The sequence below is a fragment of the Rhipicephalus sanguineus genome, chromosome 7, assembly GCF_013339695.2.
Source record: "Rhipicephalus sanguineus isolate Rsan-2018 chromosome 7, BIME_Rsan_1.4, whole genome shotgun sequence".
Classification (NCBI taxonomy): domain Eukaryota; kingdom Metazoa; phylum Arthropoda; class Arachnida; order Ixodida; family Ixodidae; genus Rhipicephalus; species Rhipicephalus sanguineus.
This window is the reverse complement of record NC_051182.1, coordinates 134637554-134654975: the sequence shown is the minus strand read 5'-3', so window position 1 is coordinate 134654975 and position 17422 is coordinate 134637554. Positions and strand designations below refer to the sequence as shown.

At 45.6% G+C, this 17422-nt stretch overlaps 1 protein-coding gene across 1 annotated transcript in view; it reads right to left on the bottom strand.

Annotated features, from left to right (window-relative positions):
* Positions 1 to 17422, bottom strand: part of LOC119399059 (protein CLEC16A homolog) — a 57825-nt gene that overhangs the window by 27677 nt on the left and 12726 nt on the right. The window contains exons 6-10 of the mRNA XM_049417517.1: positions 14057 to 14177; positions 6992 to 7178; positions 6733 to 6783; positions 6068 to 6181; positions 2074 to 2332 (exon numbers count right to left, since the gene is read on the bottom strand). Of these exons, the coding sequence (XP_049273474.1) occupies positions 2074 to 2332; positions 6068 to 6181; positions 6733 to 6783; positions 6992 to 7178; positions 14057 to 14177 (732 nt within the window). The remainder of the gene's footprint in view (positions 1 to 2073; positions 2333 to 6067; positions 6182 to 6732; positions 6784 to 6991; positions 7179 to 14056; positions 14178 to 17422) is intronic.

Genomic DNA, 17422 nt, shown 5'->3' with positions numbered 1-17422 from the left:
TGCATTCTCCCTCGCCCTCATTTTGCCCTGCAGTGATATCAGCTTAGAAAATGATAACTTCGCGGGTGAAAGCAAGCAAGTGGGGGCGATACACGCTCGCACGAGCAGCCAAACTCTCTCCTGATAACTCGAAAATATGCCAAGATCGGCGCCACTGTACAACCTTGCAGAGCGTTCGGCCACGCGCTCGCGTGATATAGCTCATACTGAGCGCAATAGTACCTGTCGCTTGCGCCTCTCAAGCGGCTAATCTTACGGTCAAGCCAGGCCAAGCTGTGTGAAAAGTCAACATGACCGCTCTCATCCGTGGTCGCTCGGCCGACTCGAAGCACACTTCGCGACATATACGGGAACAGTCTCGCAGTTGCGACGTAACAGCAGGGTTATCAATACATTAGATCCTATGGGAGCTATGCCGGGACCGACAGAAAACGACGTAACAGCCGGGAAAACGCAGCAGGCAGGAGCGTAACAGTGGGGTTATAATGTTTTACTAGGGGCCTGTATAATCACGCCTGTATTGCACATTTATGACATTCCTGTGAATATCTTCTAGCTGTGTACTTAATTCCTCTATAATTCCCTCACTCAATGGCTCTTCAGAAGCCCTGCAATCTAAATAAATGCGAGTAAGGAGCTATCGATAGCACAACGATCAGTGTTGAGAACAGAGGACACTCTGTGCCTAGTTATATGCCTTTAAAGCCTTTGCATTTACTGTTGCGTGTATAACTGCACTCGCCGTGTGCTTTTAGAACTACGCTGCCAACCACCAAGGATGTTGAAAGCAACCACAGTTCTGCACGGAGGGCAACACACACGTCTGGTGACATCAGAGGGAAGCAAAGTTCTGTCCAGTCGTTGGCCGATGTGCACACGACAATGTCATGCAGAGATTATTTTTTCCCCCTACTCCTGGCAGAAACCTGTGGCTATGCAATCGTTGCGGGCACATCAAAATGACATCCACACTTTTTTCTGCCCCTCAATCCCACCAGAAGCTGTGCCACTTAATTTGAGCTTAATGAAATTGACATGTAGCAAAGCTCATCATTCTAATTTGGCCATACGATAGCACTAGCGAATTATTTCGAACAGAAGTACCCAGTCATCGACAAATGAAACGCAAATGAGAAATGGCAAAGTAGAATAGGTTTTGTGAGTGAGAACTTGACACTTATCTCGGACAGCTAATTACGTGGTTGCAAAGATTGTCTGGGCGTTGAATTAAGCATGCATACCGGTATCATGCCAACTTTAAGCGTGACGGCCACCACAGGAATGAAGGGACGCATTTTGGTTAACCCTGACTTCTTTGCATTTCGACTGTCCATGAGCGCACAGGGGCATCCACATCTGAGGTGAACACCTCATTGGTATTCAACACCTCATAGAGGCTGATGTTTAATGCATAATTCAGGAAAGTTATTATTGCCTTTATCAACACCATGACTAGACGTCATACAACAGACATTTTCCCTGTAAAGTTGAACAAGTGTTCTAGTTATACTGGCTCGTGTACTAATGACGTCTCCATCTTGTATGTGGTCGACTCTGTACAGCCGCCCAATTTTTTAACCTGAACGCGCAAGCGTCGACTGCTGAGTTGATAATTGCCTCATAACAAAGCTCAGCGGCGAAATGAACGAGAATATGCACATGCGCGCAATGAGCAGTCCTGTTCAGCTGTCTTCTGCTAGGCTGTTCTGAGAACTGGACACCACCCGACCACTTGCGATGGATGGGAAGTGATATACACCCGCTGATTACGCAACGTGCGTAATAGTTTTTTTTTTCTGTTTCATGTGCCTAACGCAGCACTTTCCCGAGGCAAAAAGGATATCTGCCACGGCAAGACAAAAACGGGACAAAAAAAGCAAGAACAAAAAAGCAGGTGGGGTTGGGTCCGTTTTAAATAACAGCCTGGTAGATCAAAGCTGCACCGCACTCTTCACTGCGCTCCGTTATATGGTGCTTATCGACTCGGCGGTCAAAGCTGGCGAGTTCAGGTTAAAAAATTGCATGGTTGTACATGCACGCAGCCCACACACATATGGTAATAATCGAACTCACAGTCAGTCGAGGATGCCGGCTGCGAGTGATCGCCGTCCTCGGGGTGACAGGGCACCGACGGGTGAAGGCCGTGCGGGTAGGCGTTGGTTGGTGTTGCCGCGGCGGCCGAACCGTTCGCATGCGGGGGGTCGCCGTGGCAACCCTGCTCCTCGGCGCTCATGTCGACCTCGCTCGCTGGCGCCACGGACGTCCATGTCTCCAGGCTCTTCTCAAGCGTCTCCTCGGGGGCCACAAACTCGGGCTCGCTGCCCAGGTCGCTCTGTACACCAAGTATGAAGCAAAACTTGAAGGACGCCTAATCTTCGCCTTCAAAGGGCCCCAATAACACCTCTGGTAATTTTTTAACATTTCAAGGTAAACCCGCATATCGAGTTCAGAATGTCGTCACAATCAACAATGCGAAACGTGGCAGCACTACCAGCCGCAGGTGTGCCACAAAATAATAATAATAAAAAAAAGAATTCTTTGTCTTCTCCGGGCCTTTTGGTATCCCCAGAGTTGGCCGTGAGGAAGAGAGGCGCCGTGGAGGAGAGACGCCGGCGAATGGAGCATAGTGAAGGAAAGAGTGAAACAAGCGAGGACCACTTTTGGATCATCAAACGCATGTAGCTACGCTATTATAACACCATTTTTGAAAAATTCTTGTGGCTGCATGTTTGTTGATGACTCGCGCACAACTGCCACACCACAACTAAATTTCGATCTCTGGGTGATTTAGGGGCCCTTTAACCCTTTGTGGCCCGTTATTGTCCCCTGCCCGACAACACAACACGGCCGCAGCGGTCCGTAGTCGGGCGCTGCTGGACAAGTCCTTTCGCGGTTGATTCCCGCGTGCGTTTTCTCACTACATTATGCGCCATCTGTAAAAGAGTAAGTAAACACCTTTTACTTGAGCTTTGAGTCTTTTACTTTTGTACCAGAATGGACAGAAGGTGGGAAAGGGTTTCGGACTGCAAAGTGTTAAAGGGAGTGTCTACCGCTCGGAAAAATTGTTCCGATTGTGGTGAAAATGAGAAGATCGTTCGTTACAACGGCGGCAACGAGCATGCTTTTGCCCCATAAAAAAGGAATTATATTTTTAATTTGATGTTGAAAATCGTGAAAGAATGACCGCTAGCGTCACCCAACGGTGATGTGGTTCAATCCACTGGTAGGACAAGAAATCCTCAAAAGTAGACTCATTTTGCTTAAAAACAAACATGTATAACTTGAAATTGTATTTTACACACTTGAGGCACCTTTCGGTTGCGTAAGAGAGTAGATTCTTGGCTTTTTTTTCTCACGCATCCAAAAAGGCGCCCGGTGGCACTGCTTGCGGCACCGTCTTCGATTTCTTCTGCGTCAACTCATGCGTTATGCCATGCGGCTCTCTGCACTCATCGCACCGTGCCGCTGTATTGTTGTTAGGATGTCTCACATGTGCTGCGCTGTGTAGGTGCGCATATATTGTCTCTTTTTGATGAATCGACTTGGCTTAGATTGTGGCAGCAGTGCTAAAATAAACACACAGACTGCGATTACAGAAAAACAAGTTTTCTGTAACCATATAATAAGGCTTCATTTAACCGCTAGCGCGCTGAAAACGACTGCTACATTCATTACAATAGTGTTCAGCGAAAATAAAGTAATCCTACAGAAATCACACATGCTTTCGGTTTTAATTTTTACCGGCACTACAATCGTCATCGCGTCCACCAACCAGTGTTGTGGGCATGTTTCACGCCAATGGAAGACCGAACGCAGATTGAACAATTCTGTTTTAAAAATTTCTAATCACTTTCCAGAGAAACCGCTGCAAGGTTGGACACTTCAGATGGTACGCTTTCTATTGCGGTACAAAACAGAAAAGCGATGAAGGACGGTAGACAGTCCCTTTAACCCCTTAACTGCTTTGGACGAGCAGAGCTCGTCCTAGCGGAATAGGTACTCCCCTCTAGCGTTCAGGACAAGAGTCGCTCTTCTACAGCTTAGATTGCGTGTAATCCACCAGATGGCAGCATTTACTTGGCAGTTTATTTTTCTCCTGTGGAAAGAGCGCGGTTTTTGTATAAAAAGATGGCTTGCGGTGGCAGTCACCCATGCATAACTGGCTCGTCAACATGAAAAAGAGGCTTCTCATTTTCGTCATCTTCTTCGAGTGATAATCATTCGGATACAGATGTTTATCTTGTGTCCGGAAGTGGAGACAGCGAAGGCAATGAATTGAGCATCTCCTCCGGTGATGATGAAAACAGCTCGGAAGCGAACATCGCGAGTGCTTGCCAGTGGATCCTGCTTGATGTGGACAATCCTCCTGGGAAGCCTCCTCGCTTTCCATTCTTGGCGATTCCAGGCAAGACTTTCAACCTGTCATTGCCAGATGACATTATGGAATATATTCAGCAGTTTCTTCAAATGTGCTTCCTTTGCTCTCGGAAGCGACGAGAAAACGGGAAAAAATTGAGCAAGGATACTCGATCTTGGTGCACGAGCTGCAACAGGCCCCCTTGCGTTATTCCGTGTTTTGATTTGACTAAGTATGTGGTACAAATAATTTTTTCAACATCGAGAAGCTGCTTTTTCGTACAATCAGATTTGAAATCATCAATAAAAAAAATAGGCACTTTTGGTTGGGAAATTTTCAAAAAAATAAAGCACTTAAGGGGTTAAAGGATGTGCCTTGCTGAGTAATAAACCTGCATGCCCTGGCTAAAAAGAAAGTTGGGCTAGTTGTTTCTGATGCATCTTCTGTGACATATACCGTATTTACTCGAATCTAACGTGCAGCTTTTTTCCGGTAAAACGAGTCCAAAAATCGCATGCGCGTTAGAATCGAGTACCGAAAAAAAAAAAAAAAGAAACTCTGTTGTCAGATTGCCATCGGCATTTCGAAATGGCCGCCTCCTACGCGCCTTGGCTATTTCTCGTGTGCTGAGGAGATTGTCATTCCGTTCTGCGTTCGCATCGATAGCATGGAAGTGCCGACTTCAAATACTCGACGAGTGCACCACGATGCCGCATTTAAAAGAATAGTTCATGTGCAGAGACGGATGGAAATCAGGCCGCATCGCGGTCGTTCGGAGTTCCTGAAACGTGCTTGCGAGACTGGCGCAAACAGAAGCAGAAGATTTTTTACAGTAAAGCTTCACGAAAAGGTTTCAGTGGACCAACGCAGGGCCAGTTTCCCGAAATTGAAGAGCATTGACAGCGAGGAGGAGGTGTCCGACAGTGACGAGGACTGATCCATTACGCGACTCGTATTGCCACCGTAGTGGTGACAGTTTTAGCGGCAAGGCCTGCTTTTTGACTTTGTGTTTTACTTTTTTGAAACTTTAGTTATTTAAAACCCAAATACTTGTTCTTCTGAATGTGTGAAGTTTGACTCCTGCGGACTTTTTTTGTTCTTTTCTCTCACGAAAAATGGGTGCGCGTTGCAATTGATGTATTACTTTTTTTTTTGGCCGCGGAAAACGGGTGCACGTTACAATCGAGGGCGCGGTATAATCGAGTAAAGACGGCAAGTTGCATATGAGATATATATAAGCTATATAAGCGTGAAAATCTTGGGGAAAACATTGTTTGGACAGGACAGAGCGCTATGTCCTGTACCAACACTTTTTTTTGGGGGCTAGTAACTACAGTAGACTTTCGTTAAACAGTACCTCAAGGGACCAGGAAAAACATTCTATTTCTAAGGGTTCTATTTACCGAGATATAAACAGGGGTGCAGGATGCAGGTATGAAAGCAATCATGTTGTGTTCCGTTTAAGAGATTTCCGTTTATAGAGAGTATACTGTGTACGTAGCTGCATGCCCTAGTGTTTAACCAGTTGTGAAAGCGTTGCACAAGAACATGCTTTTGTACACAAATTCCGGTTCATGAAGCAGAAACTCTTTATCATAGACACTGGAATCAAAGCCGATGCAAAGAAGTCAGAAAAAGAAAATTTACAAATAGAATAAAAATAGTTAGAAATAGAAAAAGACGAAGAGCGTGATGGAACAGAACAATTACCTTGTTTGAGGCAGAGTCGTCCTTGGCCCTCGCGGTGAACACTTTCATGTCTCGGTTCAGAATAATGTTGGCCAGCTGCCTGACTAACGGCTCGTGGGACACTATCAGGAACACCTGCACATGTGAACATGAACATTGAGAGTACACTGCTACGACACACTTGAACCCCCGACCGCTGCCAAACTTAATGTAGCCCTCCTTTTCAACTGCAAATTTTAACAAGTGCATTTCTTCTTGGTGACACCAGATCAACGGTGACTGACAAAGTGCCATGGTGTGAGCATGACACTACATAAACTCATGCTGCAATTGCAGGGCCTCTTTCCAAAATATGCTAAGAGGAGCGTCACAGTAGCGGGTGGTAAAAAATTTTGAATCGTAGAAACTGAATCGAATTGGAAGTACTAAAAATTTATTTTCTATCTGATATTTCTGCCTGAAAGCTGACCAACTTGACAAATTTTTGCAGTCAGCATCCTGGAAGAGGTGCTGGCTCACGGAACGTAAGAGTGGCAGCTAGGAAAATGGCAAGAAAATGTATTTGTAAAACCGATTGATTAGTTGATAAACTGACTGATTAGTTGTAGTAGCAACACACCAGATATGAATGAGCGCCGGAATGATAAAAAGGGGGGAGTCATGTGACAACACTGCGTCACACTCACCTGTGACAGGAGGAACAAGGAGACTATGCTGCTGACTTTCTTCCGGTCATCCTGCAAGAAGTCGCGCCACGCCGGTCACGAAAATGAGAGCCTACAAGTCGGCACAGCAAACAGACATGTGTGAAAGAGCGCGCGAGAATGGACACACACGTCAAGATATTCTCTCACACACATAACAGAGTGGAATAGTTTTACATTATTCCTGACCAAGTATCGTAACTTGCAAGGAGAGCGTCATTGAATCGCAATGCGCACTCACCGCTAGGCACGGGTGGGGTCCCTGGACGAGGGAGTACACGTAGAGGGGCACCAGGAGCCGGTTCAGGAGGTGGTCGGTGAGCACCGCATTCAGGGCTTCAATGCGAAGGCACAGGATGTCGTTCACGTAGTGCAGGTGGTCCAGGTGCTCGGCGACCAGGTCGGACAGACGCGTGCTGTTGCCATGCCTGCACGTTAAAGAAGAAAACACGGTGACGCACGTGCTTACGTGTGAAACATTGCACAGGACACACTTAATGCCTCAAAGCTCACAAAGGCTCCAGGAGGAACCATTAAAGGGCCAGTAAACAACCCTGATGTCCAAAAATTGTAATGAAAAGAAATATGCGCACTTTTGCTATGTGAACATGCTGCCGCAAGAATTTTGCGAGTACGTGCTATAATAAGGAAGTTACAGGGGTTAGAACATCCGTTTCAGCTGGTTTCAAATTTTCGCGCGGCCTCACTAGCCTCACCACCCTTCTCCGCCACATGGAGGAAAAGGCGTAGCCCGTCGTCGTGACTCCGCCCACTTCGGCAACGTGACACGACGTCAACAATTGACGTCATGGGCGAGCTCGATCAGTCGCAATGCACTTCCGCTTGCTGTGGCTCCTGGTTGTTTATTGTTTATATTGTCGCACGTGCTCCGTAACTTGACGGGCAGTTTTCGGCTCTTCACTATTTTTAAACCTTTGTGACAGTTCACAATGCAGCAGGAATGCGTGCTTGCTTTCCGAGACGTCGAAGGGGCACGAGAGAAAAGCCTGGAGAACCCCGCTTGCCGCGCGAGCAAGCGCGACCCGTCCGAGCTACCGGAGATTCCCCTCTCCCCGCTCGATTTGCAACCGACAACTGAACAACGCTTCGCCGAAGTGCGTGCAGGTCAAGGAGGTTGAAAAGAAACTTCTGGAGTGGAGGCGGCGAGCCGCCGCTGAAGCCGACGACCGCCATATTGCTCCGGGCAGAAAACGTGTCGGTCGTCGCTTGAGCCCGCGCGGAAGTTCCACAGATGGCGAATTTCTCCGCTCCTTTGGTGACAAGCGAGTGTTGTGGATGTCTCACTTGTTGGACTGCGATCTACTCGATAACCACATTTACAATTTGTCGAAGATTACCAAGCTGTATATAAAAAACGCCGGGCCTGCGCGCAGCACAGACACAGCGAAAGCTGGAAGAGCGGCCTTTCTAGAGCCCGTTCTAAACTCTCTTGGGGAAACTAATACAAGTACACTTTCAAGGTACCCACTACGTCGCAAATCATAATTTTTGTGAAGTACGGAAGCAATCACTATGCCATTATTCGTCTTTCTGCGGATAAGCGAGGTGCCGCTACACATCTGTAAGGCATTATGTGAACTTTGTTGATGCTGCCTGTGGTTCCTGGATGAAGAATTATGGCTGAGCCTTTTGTAATGGATTTGAAGCAATTAACGATCCGGTCACTCGTTGCGCAATTAGCATTATGTGACGCCTGGTCGTTATTTTACTCTTCTGACACGCTATATTACACTTTTAACGCTATTCCTTGCCCGACATGACGCCTGTAAGGATGTTTTTGCAAAGGAGTTCCAGTCACTAGCGTGGCTCTGTGGTAGAATACTCGACTGCCATGGAGAGGACCCGGGTTTAAATCCCATATGAGCCAGTTTATTTTTATTTATTTCATTTTTCTTATTTCGCACGATAGTAGTTACGGACACCGGCGGCGGCAGCGGACAACCATCCCACAGCTGTTGTGATTTGATAAAAGCTTTCGCTGTAAAATCAGGCTTCACCACATTTCAAAAGAAATCAACCGGAAGAAAATTCGGCAGATCCCACGCGTTGTGGGAATCTGTTTCATGCGAAGCAGTCAGCGAGTACTGCTATGCTGTATTTTATGGCTTTGAGCCAAGCGTTACGAGGTGGATCAACGTGTTTTTGTAAGTGCAGTAGCTGTGTGCACATCGTGGGCTTACCAGGCACGTCATCACTGGCGTTTAAACGGTAACTTTGAGGTGCAACGTAACGTCAGCCCTCACGTTAGAACACACACGTCAGTATTATCGAAACTAAGTGCACATTATGGTGCAACCATGTGGATATCATACGTAACTTTCGTTAATGTATTCCTCTGGGTCGAGCAATGCTTCAATATAGCGTGCTGAAACATAGGAATATAAATGTAATGTTTATTACACTACTATAAAAGCGGAGCCAACACTGGAACCGCAGACGTTAATCTGATATGACGCCTGTATCGTAGGAGTACATACGTACTGTGCATTGCTTTCTTGCAAAATTAGATAGCAAGCACCACAACCACACTTGACGTTGCACAGACATTACGCCTGTTTTTCCGAACCAGTCTATATACCCGACGTACCTTTGTGGTAGAATACTTGATTGCCACGCAGAATGCTTGGGTTAGATTCCTGCTGTGATCTTAATATTTATTCTTTCCATTCGTCGGGTCAACGCTGCCGATGTCGGTTTTTCTTAACGCTCTCGCATTTAAAGTACCAATGTCTGTTCTCGCGGTTCCTGGGTAGATATAAACTGTCAATCAAATGTGGCGCATACCGTACACCACGGCCAGTGGTAAACGGCTATGTGCCACACGTGTCTGGAGGAAAGGGTTTGACGACCTAAGCGACAGAATTTTCCCGTTATTCATGTCATGATACGACAGCCATATCCGTCCAATCCTCTTACCCTCCCATGCCGATTTTGGTCTGCACCAAGTAAAGGAGGCGATCATGAGAGCACCTCGGCGTAGGTGGCTAGGCAGATAGATTCGTAGATAAAAACGCTGAATGTGCCAAAGGTTCGCTAAGAAATGCCTCGCATTTAAAACTCCCAGAGCGTAGTAAGAACACGGCTGACAATTAAGGACTGTTATTTTGAAAAAAATTATAGACGAGTGTAAACAAGAGCTGCAGCAAGCTAGTCAATTAATCTGCTTTCGTATGTCTTCTTTTGCTGTGTTTACTTTTTAAGGGTGCGTGTTTCATATGGTTAGTTTCGTGACTGTCTGCATTATGCGTAAACCAGAGCAGCAGCAAACTGGTCAACTAGTTTGCTTTTGTATCTTTTCTTTTGCTGTGTTTAGTTTTTAAGGACGCGTGTTTCATACGCTTAGTTTCGTGATTGTGTGCACTATGATGCATTTTGAAGTTATTTTCGATTTGTTGCTTTATCGATTCACGTATAAACCACATTGTATATTCTTCTTTTTTCTTTTGAAATTGTGTAAAAGTCGGGGGTGAATAAAATTTTATGTACCACTTATTAACTCCTCCATGTGCTTCATTTCGGGAATGCTGGAAGCGAATTCTACGTGTTATCAGGCACGCTTCAGCCCATGTATTATGGTGGAAAAAACTGCCTTCTTCAATCCTGCAGGACAACAAAAAAATTCGGCCAAATAAGTCACACTAACTATCCAGTTCTCACGCTGAAACGCCCCCGCGGAAGCTCACGATTACGCTGTCCGTGCTCAAGCTGCGCTGCCTCTTGCCCGGAGCAAAATGGCTGCCAACCGGTTTCCCAGGCTTCACCCGCTCGCGTGGGCGCGTATAGGGGACCTCCACTCCAGAAGTTTTTTTTAAACCTCCTTGGTGCAGGTGCTATGCAGTGCGAGGAATATACGCGCGACAACTGCGTGGCCGAAACCGCATCACCGCAGGGCCAAAAAACAAGGCGCAGTTTCGTAGCGGTGGGTGGGAACAGGAACTGACGTAAACTTGACAATTGTTTGTTGAGATCTGGTTTAGACCAATCGACGAGCTCAGTGCTACGTCAACTCGGCGATCGCCGAGTTGACGTCACTGCGCGTACGAGGAGGACTGGTCAGGCGTAGGAAAGAAGCGCGGGAATTCTTTTTCGAAATGAAGGGTCTGCGCGGTGCGCAGCGCTGTAATATTCGGAAAACGTGATCGCCGCGGTCTACTGTACGGATTAGCGAGCTTTTGGCGGGTGTAAAAAAAAAAATCGCAGCCTGTTTACGGGCCCTTTAAGGAGAGCCATGAATGACGTTCACTAGCGAAATGTTGCCGAACAAGAAATGCTGCTGGAACCAACGTCTCGACAAGTGGACTTGTCTTTGCTGAATGAAGACAATTCCCATTGTTGAAGCGTCTGCTCCAGCGCGTTCCTCACTCACCCACTTCTCGTAACTTCACGTCCACATCTGCTCCTGAACGTCTGTCTTGTTAGTACATTTACTTATGGAACCCCCCCCCTCCCTTCTTTTTTTTATGGGAAACATTTCTTGCCTCTTTCAGCGACCCGCATCGCTTCGGTGTTGCATGGCGCGACCTGACCCGTCTTGCCTCAATTCCTGTGTATTCCTCGACACTTCATCTTTACGAAGTTCTTCTAACAAGGTTTTACTTTACACGATTGTTTGTGCACCAGTGCCACTGCACTGCAGTACTTCCGTTGCTATCAATGCTGCGGTACTGTTGTCATCGTACACATCACAGCTGTGAGTTGCTCGCAGGATTTCATGAAGAACGGTTGCATCGTCCGCGACGCCCTGGATCTCTCCTCGTGCCTCTCGCTGATCGACGCCCCGTGACGGCTGCCTCGACCGCCATGCCGTGCGCCTCTCATCGACGGGGCCTTCGCCGCCTCGTCACCGACGTGCATCGTGCCCCTGGCTGAATCGTGGTCCCGTCTCTGAACTCTTGTGACCAGCTCCCCATCTTTCCTGTCTTCTTCTCTCTTCGTCGTTCTTGCCGACCACCTATCACTTCTTTCTCTTTTCTCTCTACTTTTCTTTTTATCCCCATCCCCCTACCCCTACAGGGCGCTTAGCCGTGTCGCCTATTGGCAGACAGAAATTAGCGCCCTTTTCCTTTTTTTTTCCCCCCAAGAACCACTACTACTACAGCTGTGACGTCATCGCTAGTGCCAACGTCACGCAGGCGTCACCATGCTGTCATCTTTGTCATCTTCTTTGCAACGCTGTCATCGCTACTGTTACCATGGCACTGTCACCAATGCCACTGTCATACAAACGTGGTCATTACAAACGTGGTCACATACAAACGTGGTCATTAAGCCTGTCAAAGTGCATCACATCTTCAATCACACATTGCGACAGCCTTACATGTATCTTCGGTTTGCGTTCCAAGAAGAAGTGGGGCACACAGGATGGCTGGAGAACAAGAGGAGGACCTTCAGCTAGTGAGCTGAATCTCAGTAGGCTCTCGACTGATCAAGACAGTCAAGACCATTGCTACGTGGCATCTCAATAAACAGCTCTCATGGGCATAATAGTACCTTTATTAAGGGGAGACCCTGCTTCTGAAACATCCTTTTTGTTTTAACGCGATAGCGTTAGAGAGCTCGTTTCGCAGAAATGCTGCCATCGGTGTCAGCGTCGCTACGTCGCTTGTGAGTGAAAAATTGTCCATGACCGAAAAATCGAGAAAGATGCAAATAAAATAAACACTAAAAATCTTCGGTCCCATTGAAGATCGAACCCGGGCCGTTTGGGTGGCAAGCAGGTGTCCTACCACAAAGCCACGATGTTACTTGCAACTGCTTCGGGAAAAAACACTACATAAATGTCATGCAGCGGAAGGAGTCTCCTTAACGCATTTTGTTCGACAGTTGTCATGACGAAAATGAGCCCATTCGGCGATTTGTAGGCGCATTGGCGAGGCCATCAAACTACGTTTTTTGCGCGACGCCATGCTTCGAGAAAAGCCAGGATAGTGCAGCCATCGCCGCTAAAAACACACATGAACTTTCAAACAGCTCCAAAAATGGACAACTATGTCCATCTAGTGGAAAACATATCAAGCCAACGCCTTCTTTCTAGAGGAGGCGTTGATCAAGCGAACAGCAAACATTAGATTATGTGCTGTCATCTGTGAAGCATTGTGAGAAATATGTCTCAGCTCTAGCACAGGGAAGTGCTTTAGATCGAAAATCTGGACCATTACTATAGATACATAGTGTGCGCGTGCGTAACAACACACATTAATAAGTATGCACTTAGTGGTTGAAGTGCCACTAGGGGCCGGATTTCGCTATCGCGTTCAACTCTTAAAGGCGAAGCTTAAGGGTCCCCCAATTTTTTCTGGCATATCATTATGAAACTTTCACAGCTTATGTATTTTTATGTGCTGATTTCATACATGCAATTATTGTTCTAATACAATATGTAGTTTTGAAATTATTCAATAGTTTTTGTATTGTTAGGAGCAGGCTTTATTTCTAAACTGTGAGAATTATCAAGCAAATCAGCATATCACAATAACCTGGAATGAATACTGTATGCAACAAAACAAGAATGGATGTTGTAGGCCCATTTGAACAAAAGTTATGGTACGTTGAACATTCCCAGCTTGATCCCAGTTTGACCGAGCTCGACATCGCTCACTTGCCAAGTGTTCAACGTACCATAACTTTTGTTCAAATGGGCCTAGAACATCCATTCTTGTTTTATTGCATACAGTATTCATTCCAGCTTATTGTGATATGCTGATTTGCTTTTAACCCTCACAATTTATAAATAAATCTTGCTCCCAACGATATACATGAAATATTTTATATTTTGAAAAGAACATAGTGTACTACAAAAATAATTGCATATTTGAAATCAGGACATAAAAATACATAAGCTGCGAAAGTTTCGTAAACATTTACTCAAAAACAAAGAAATATGTCTCTGAAGCAGGGTCCCCCCTTAATTATTAGAGTTGTGACAGGATCATCCTGGGGCACACTAATACGATACAATAGTTCCTAACATAAACAGACTGCCTGCCTTTCATGACTATTCAGAATCGGCACTGCCACCAGCAAAAGTGCTATTCTGACCCAGTGAGGTCAAGTGTTTGTTCTTGGCTTGTTTACCTTGTTTTCAAGTCGTTACAAGATTGCAGCTGTGAAATAGATTACAAAAAGGATGCAAATGTATCACTCAAAGAATGAAACCCGAACAAAGAAGGGTGGAATGATATCTACCCAAGCTACAATCAAATAACAGGACGCAGGTGGTGTCGTCTTTCTCGTGTCTGTCTAGAAAACTGCTATGCAAGTAGCCCAGACAGATAACTACACTTACTCGGCGTGCGTGACACAGCTGTCCAGCTCGAGAACGTGCTTGCCGATGAAGTAGACGAGGTTGGAGAAGTACGGCGCGGCTGTCCGGTCGCGGATGAACTTCAGCATTGCCCTGTCCTCCACTGCAGATAGAGAAAGACGGAGGAAGGCGGAAACGGGAAGAGAAAGAACGCAGCGTAACAGAGACGTCATCAAAGGGAGCGTCTGAGGAAAAGTTTGAGAAACTCTAGTTCTTAAACACTCCGAAATACTGGCAAAAAAAAAGAAAGTGGCTTAATTTGCAGCAATAATGAAATTTCACAGCTGAAACTTCACTTTCAGAACACGCACTGAAAAAAATCTCAATTTCGACTTGGATCACCTCCTGCTGCTGTAATCTCAAAGCCCCATACAAAATTCATTTTTCCAATCAAGACCATTGTACTGATTAACTGCCTGAACTGAGACAGCTAGACTGAAGAACAAAGATATGCTAAATGTGGCTGAAAGGTCCCAATACAGGGCTGTTATCGTAAGAACTCTGCGCTGTGATAACAGCCCCTACAGCTGGTATGATAACAGCTTTTGCATAGGGGTGTTGTTATCCCAACACAATGAACAAATCAGTCAACATGCACTCTAAGCAAGATGATACATTATACAGTGCTGTAAGACCACAATACAGGACTACTCTTGCAACAGCCCTGTAATACTGTGATAACAGCCCCGGTACAGAACTGTTAACAGGTCTACGCTGTAATAACAGCTTCTAAACAGTGCAGGGCTGTTAACAGAATGTACTGTGATTTCTGATAAGTTATCACAATACAGGCCTGTTATGGTAACATCCCTGTTTTTGTGCTTTTACAGCCCTGTACTGAACACATAAATTTTGTCCTGTCGAGATGTACTCCTTGATAACAGCCCTTGTAGCACTAATAACGCCTCGGTTGTACTAACGACAACTCTGTCCTGATAACAGCTCTGTCCTGATACAGCTCTGTAGCGAGTTTTCAGAACCCTGTATAACACATAAATTTCACATAAACCGATGGAGTTTTTGCAGCAGTCAGATAGTCACGTGCAGTGCCACCAAAACACTGTCACCAGTGCAAGATAAACACACCCCAGTGTTGGATTTCAGGTGTGGTGCAGATCCTCCAATCTCGAACAATGAGGACGTTTCATGAGCATACAAGGTCACAGGTGTGATCACAATCGTGCACATGCCAATTCTGTCCTTCATTTGTAACAAGCGTTACTAAAGTCACATGGCAATGCGATTCACTAAGTAACTTAGCAGGCACTAGGAATGGGCATCGATGTTTATGCTCGGTGGGAAAGGGTAACACGAAGGAACAACAGGTGACGAATGATGCTTAACTCTTTCAGAAGCCACCTTTGAAGCACTGTCTGTAAATGTGTCAGATTTACACATTACTTCAAGGCACTCGATATCCCACTGACACAAAAATAATGCCATATGTTGATTTATGTGTTTTATAGCAATTTAAATCTTAAGGGGAGACACTGGTCTGAAAACTGCTTGTCTCAATTTTTAGTATTTCTGGCTGAAATTTACACACAATATGTATTTTCGACTGCTGAAAACAAATATGCAATTACTTTTTGTCTATCGTGCACAGATTGTAAGATATTGACTGTTCCATACACTTGCATTCTGCCCAGACTTTTGACGGCTTTCTCACAAAATACCTATATGAATTTGATATCACTGCATCCTATAAAGACCAGAGAGTGCAACATAACCATAACTTAATTTTTAGCTGTATGCATTCAAAAGTTATGGCCTTAACAAGTACACTAATGAGAAATCAGAAACTGTTGCTTAATTTTACTGCTAATTTAATCACAGTTATTAATAAAAATGTTGTAATTTCTTGGTTTTCTTGCACTAATCAATGCATAAGCTTTCAAATACCGCAAAAATTATCAAAATCTGACTGCTACATCAAAAGATATTGTGGGCAACAGCCTATAATGTGATGAAAAATGTGGTTTTGAGAAAATGAGAAAAGAAGTTTAGAAACATGGTGGGCACTTATTTTGAACTGGAAGAGGCATGAATTGGTGTTCTTAGGATAGTAGAAGCCACCAGGAACATAGTCATGATTATTCTTCTTAGTATGGTTTCTTTTCACTCTGGTCTCGCTTGTGATATGCTGCATTCTTGCAGCTGCCGATATCACTTCCTCCCGAATGTACGAGCAATTCTGAACTTCTAACAACTGCCTGCCATTGCACTGTCATCAGTTAGGCATCTCCGCAAAATGGCGGACAATGCGACGATGCATCACTGTCTAGCAGAAGCATCCTCAAGCATCCAAGATGGAAGGAATAATTTACCCCGTGTGATTGAAATGCACCAATGCTGTGCGAGCACTTTTTTTTTTTTAAAGCGCAATGGCTTTGCCTCTGCTAGATGAAAAGCGTTCTTGTGCTAGGAACAGCTAATAGAAAAGTGTGTGTTTCAAATGAAACCAAAATGGCTGTGCTACTTAGGCCCGTATTCACAAACCAACCTTATCTTAACGCTATAAGGCGGCCTTTTGTAAGGAAGGGAAAAGTGTAAGGATAAGTAAAGGTGACAGTGCGTTTCATAAGCTCGCCTTATTCGGTTTTAAGGCAGCCTTACGGAAGTCGGCCTTGTCGTCATAAGGAACGAGCATGGGAGCGAGGCTATGAACTTTTACGTGCTCATTGTTGGTTTATTAGCAAGAAAAAAGAGCCGTATGCTTCACAAAACAATAAGAAAAATGTAGGAACGCATAAACTTTCGGTAAGAACGCGCCTCGTCTGGCCGCGCCTTTTGCTCCTTTTCTTTGTTAACGTTTGACCGTTGTCATAGCAACCGGCGGCTCGCGTAGACGCGCCGGCACCTGCGGAAACAGACGCGCCGGTCCACGAAGCGCTGGTTTCTACGAGGGCACCGACGGGCGCATGAAGTTGCTAGCGGATTTTGTCCGTCTGCCTGCGTGTGTGCGTGTGTAGCTGTTTGCGTGGATCATACAAACGCTTGTTACTTAGTGCGACAGAAAGATGAAAATTGAATTTCACTGAAGATCCAGCGCTTGTAATCGACTTGAAAGCATTGCATTGTGATAGCACGCGGTGCTAGTGAAGGACAACACGAGAAAGTGGGAGCAGCTCAAAGCAGCAAGAGCGACATGCGCACCGAGCAGCTGCAGCTACGCGAGTGCAAAAATGGGTAAAAAATATCCCATCCTGTAGTGAAACACGTTCGCTTCGCCGCCGTACCCGCGCAGATTTTTTCACACGTTTAATAATGCGGGGCAGTATGGCTAGGGTATGTCCACCAAGTCACCATTGACAATTTGAAAAGTGCCTGCGCCGTAGAAACATAGCG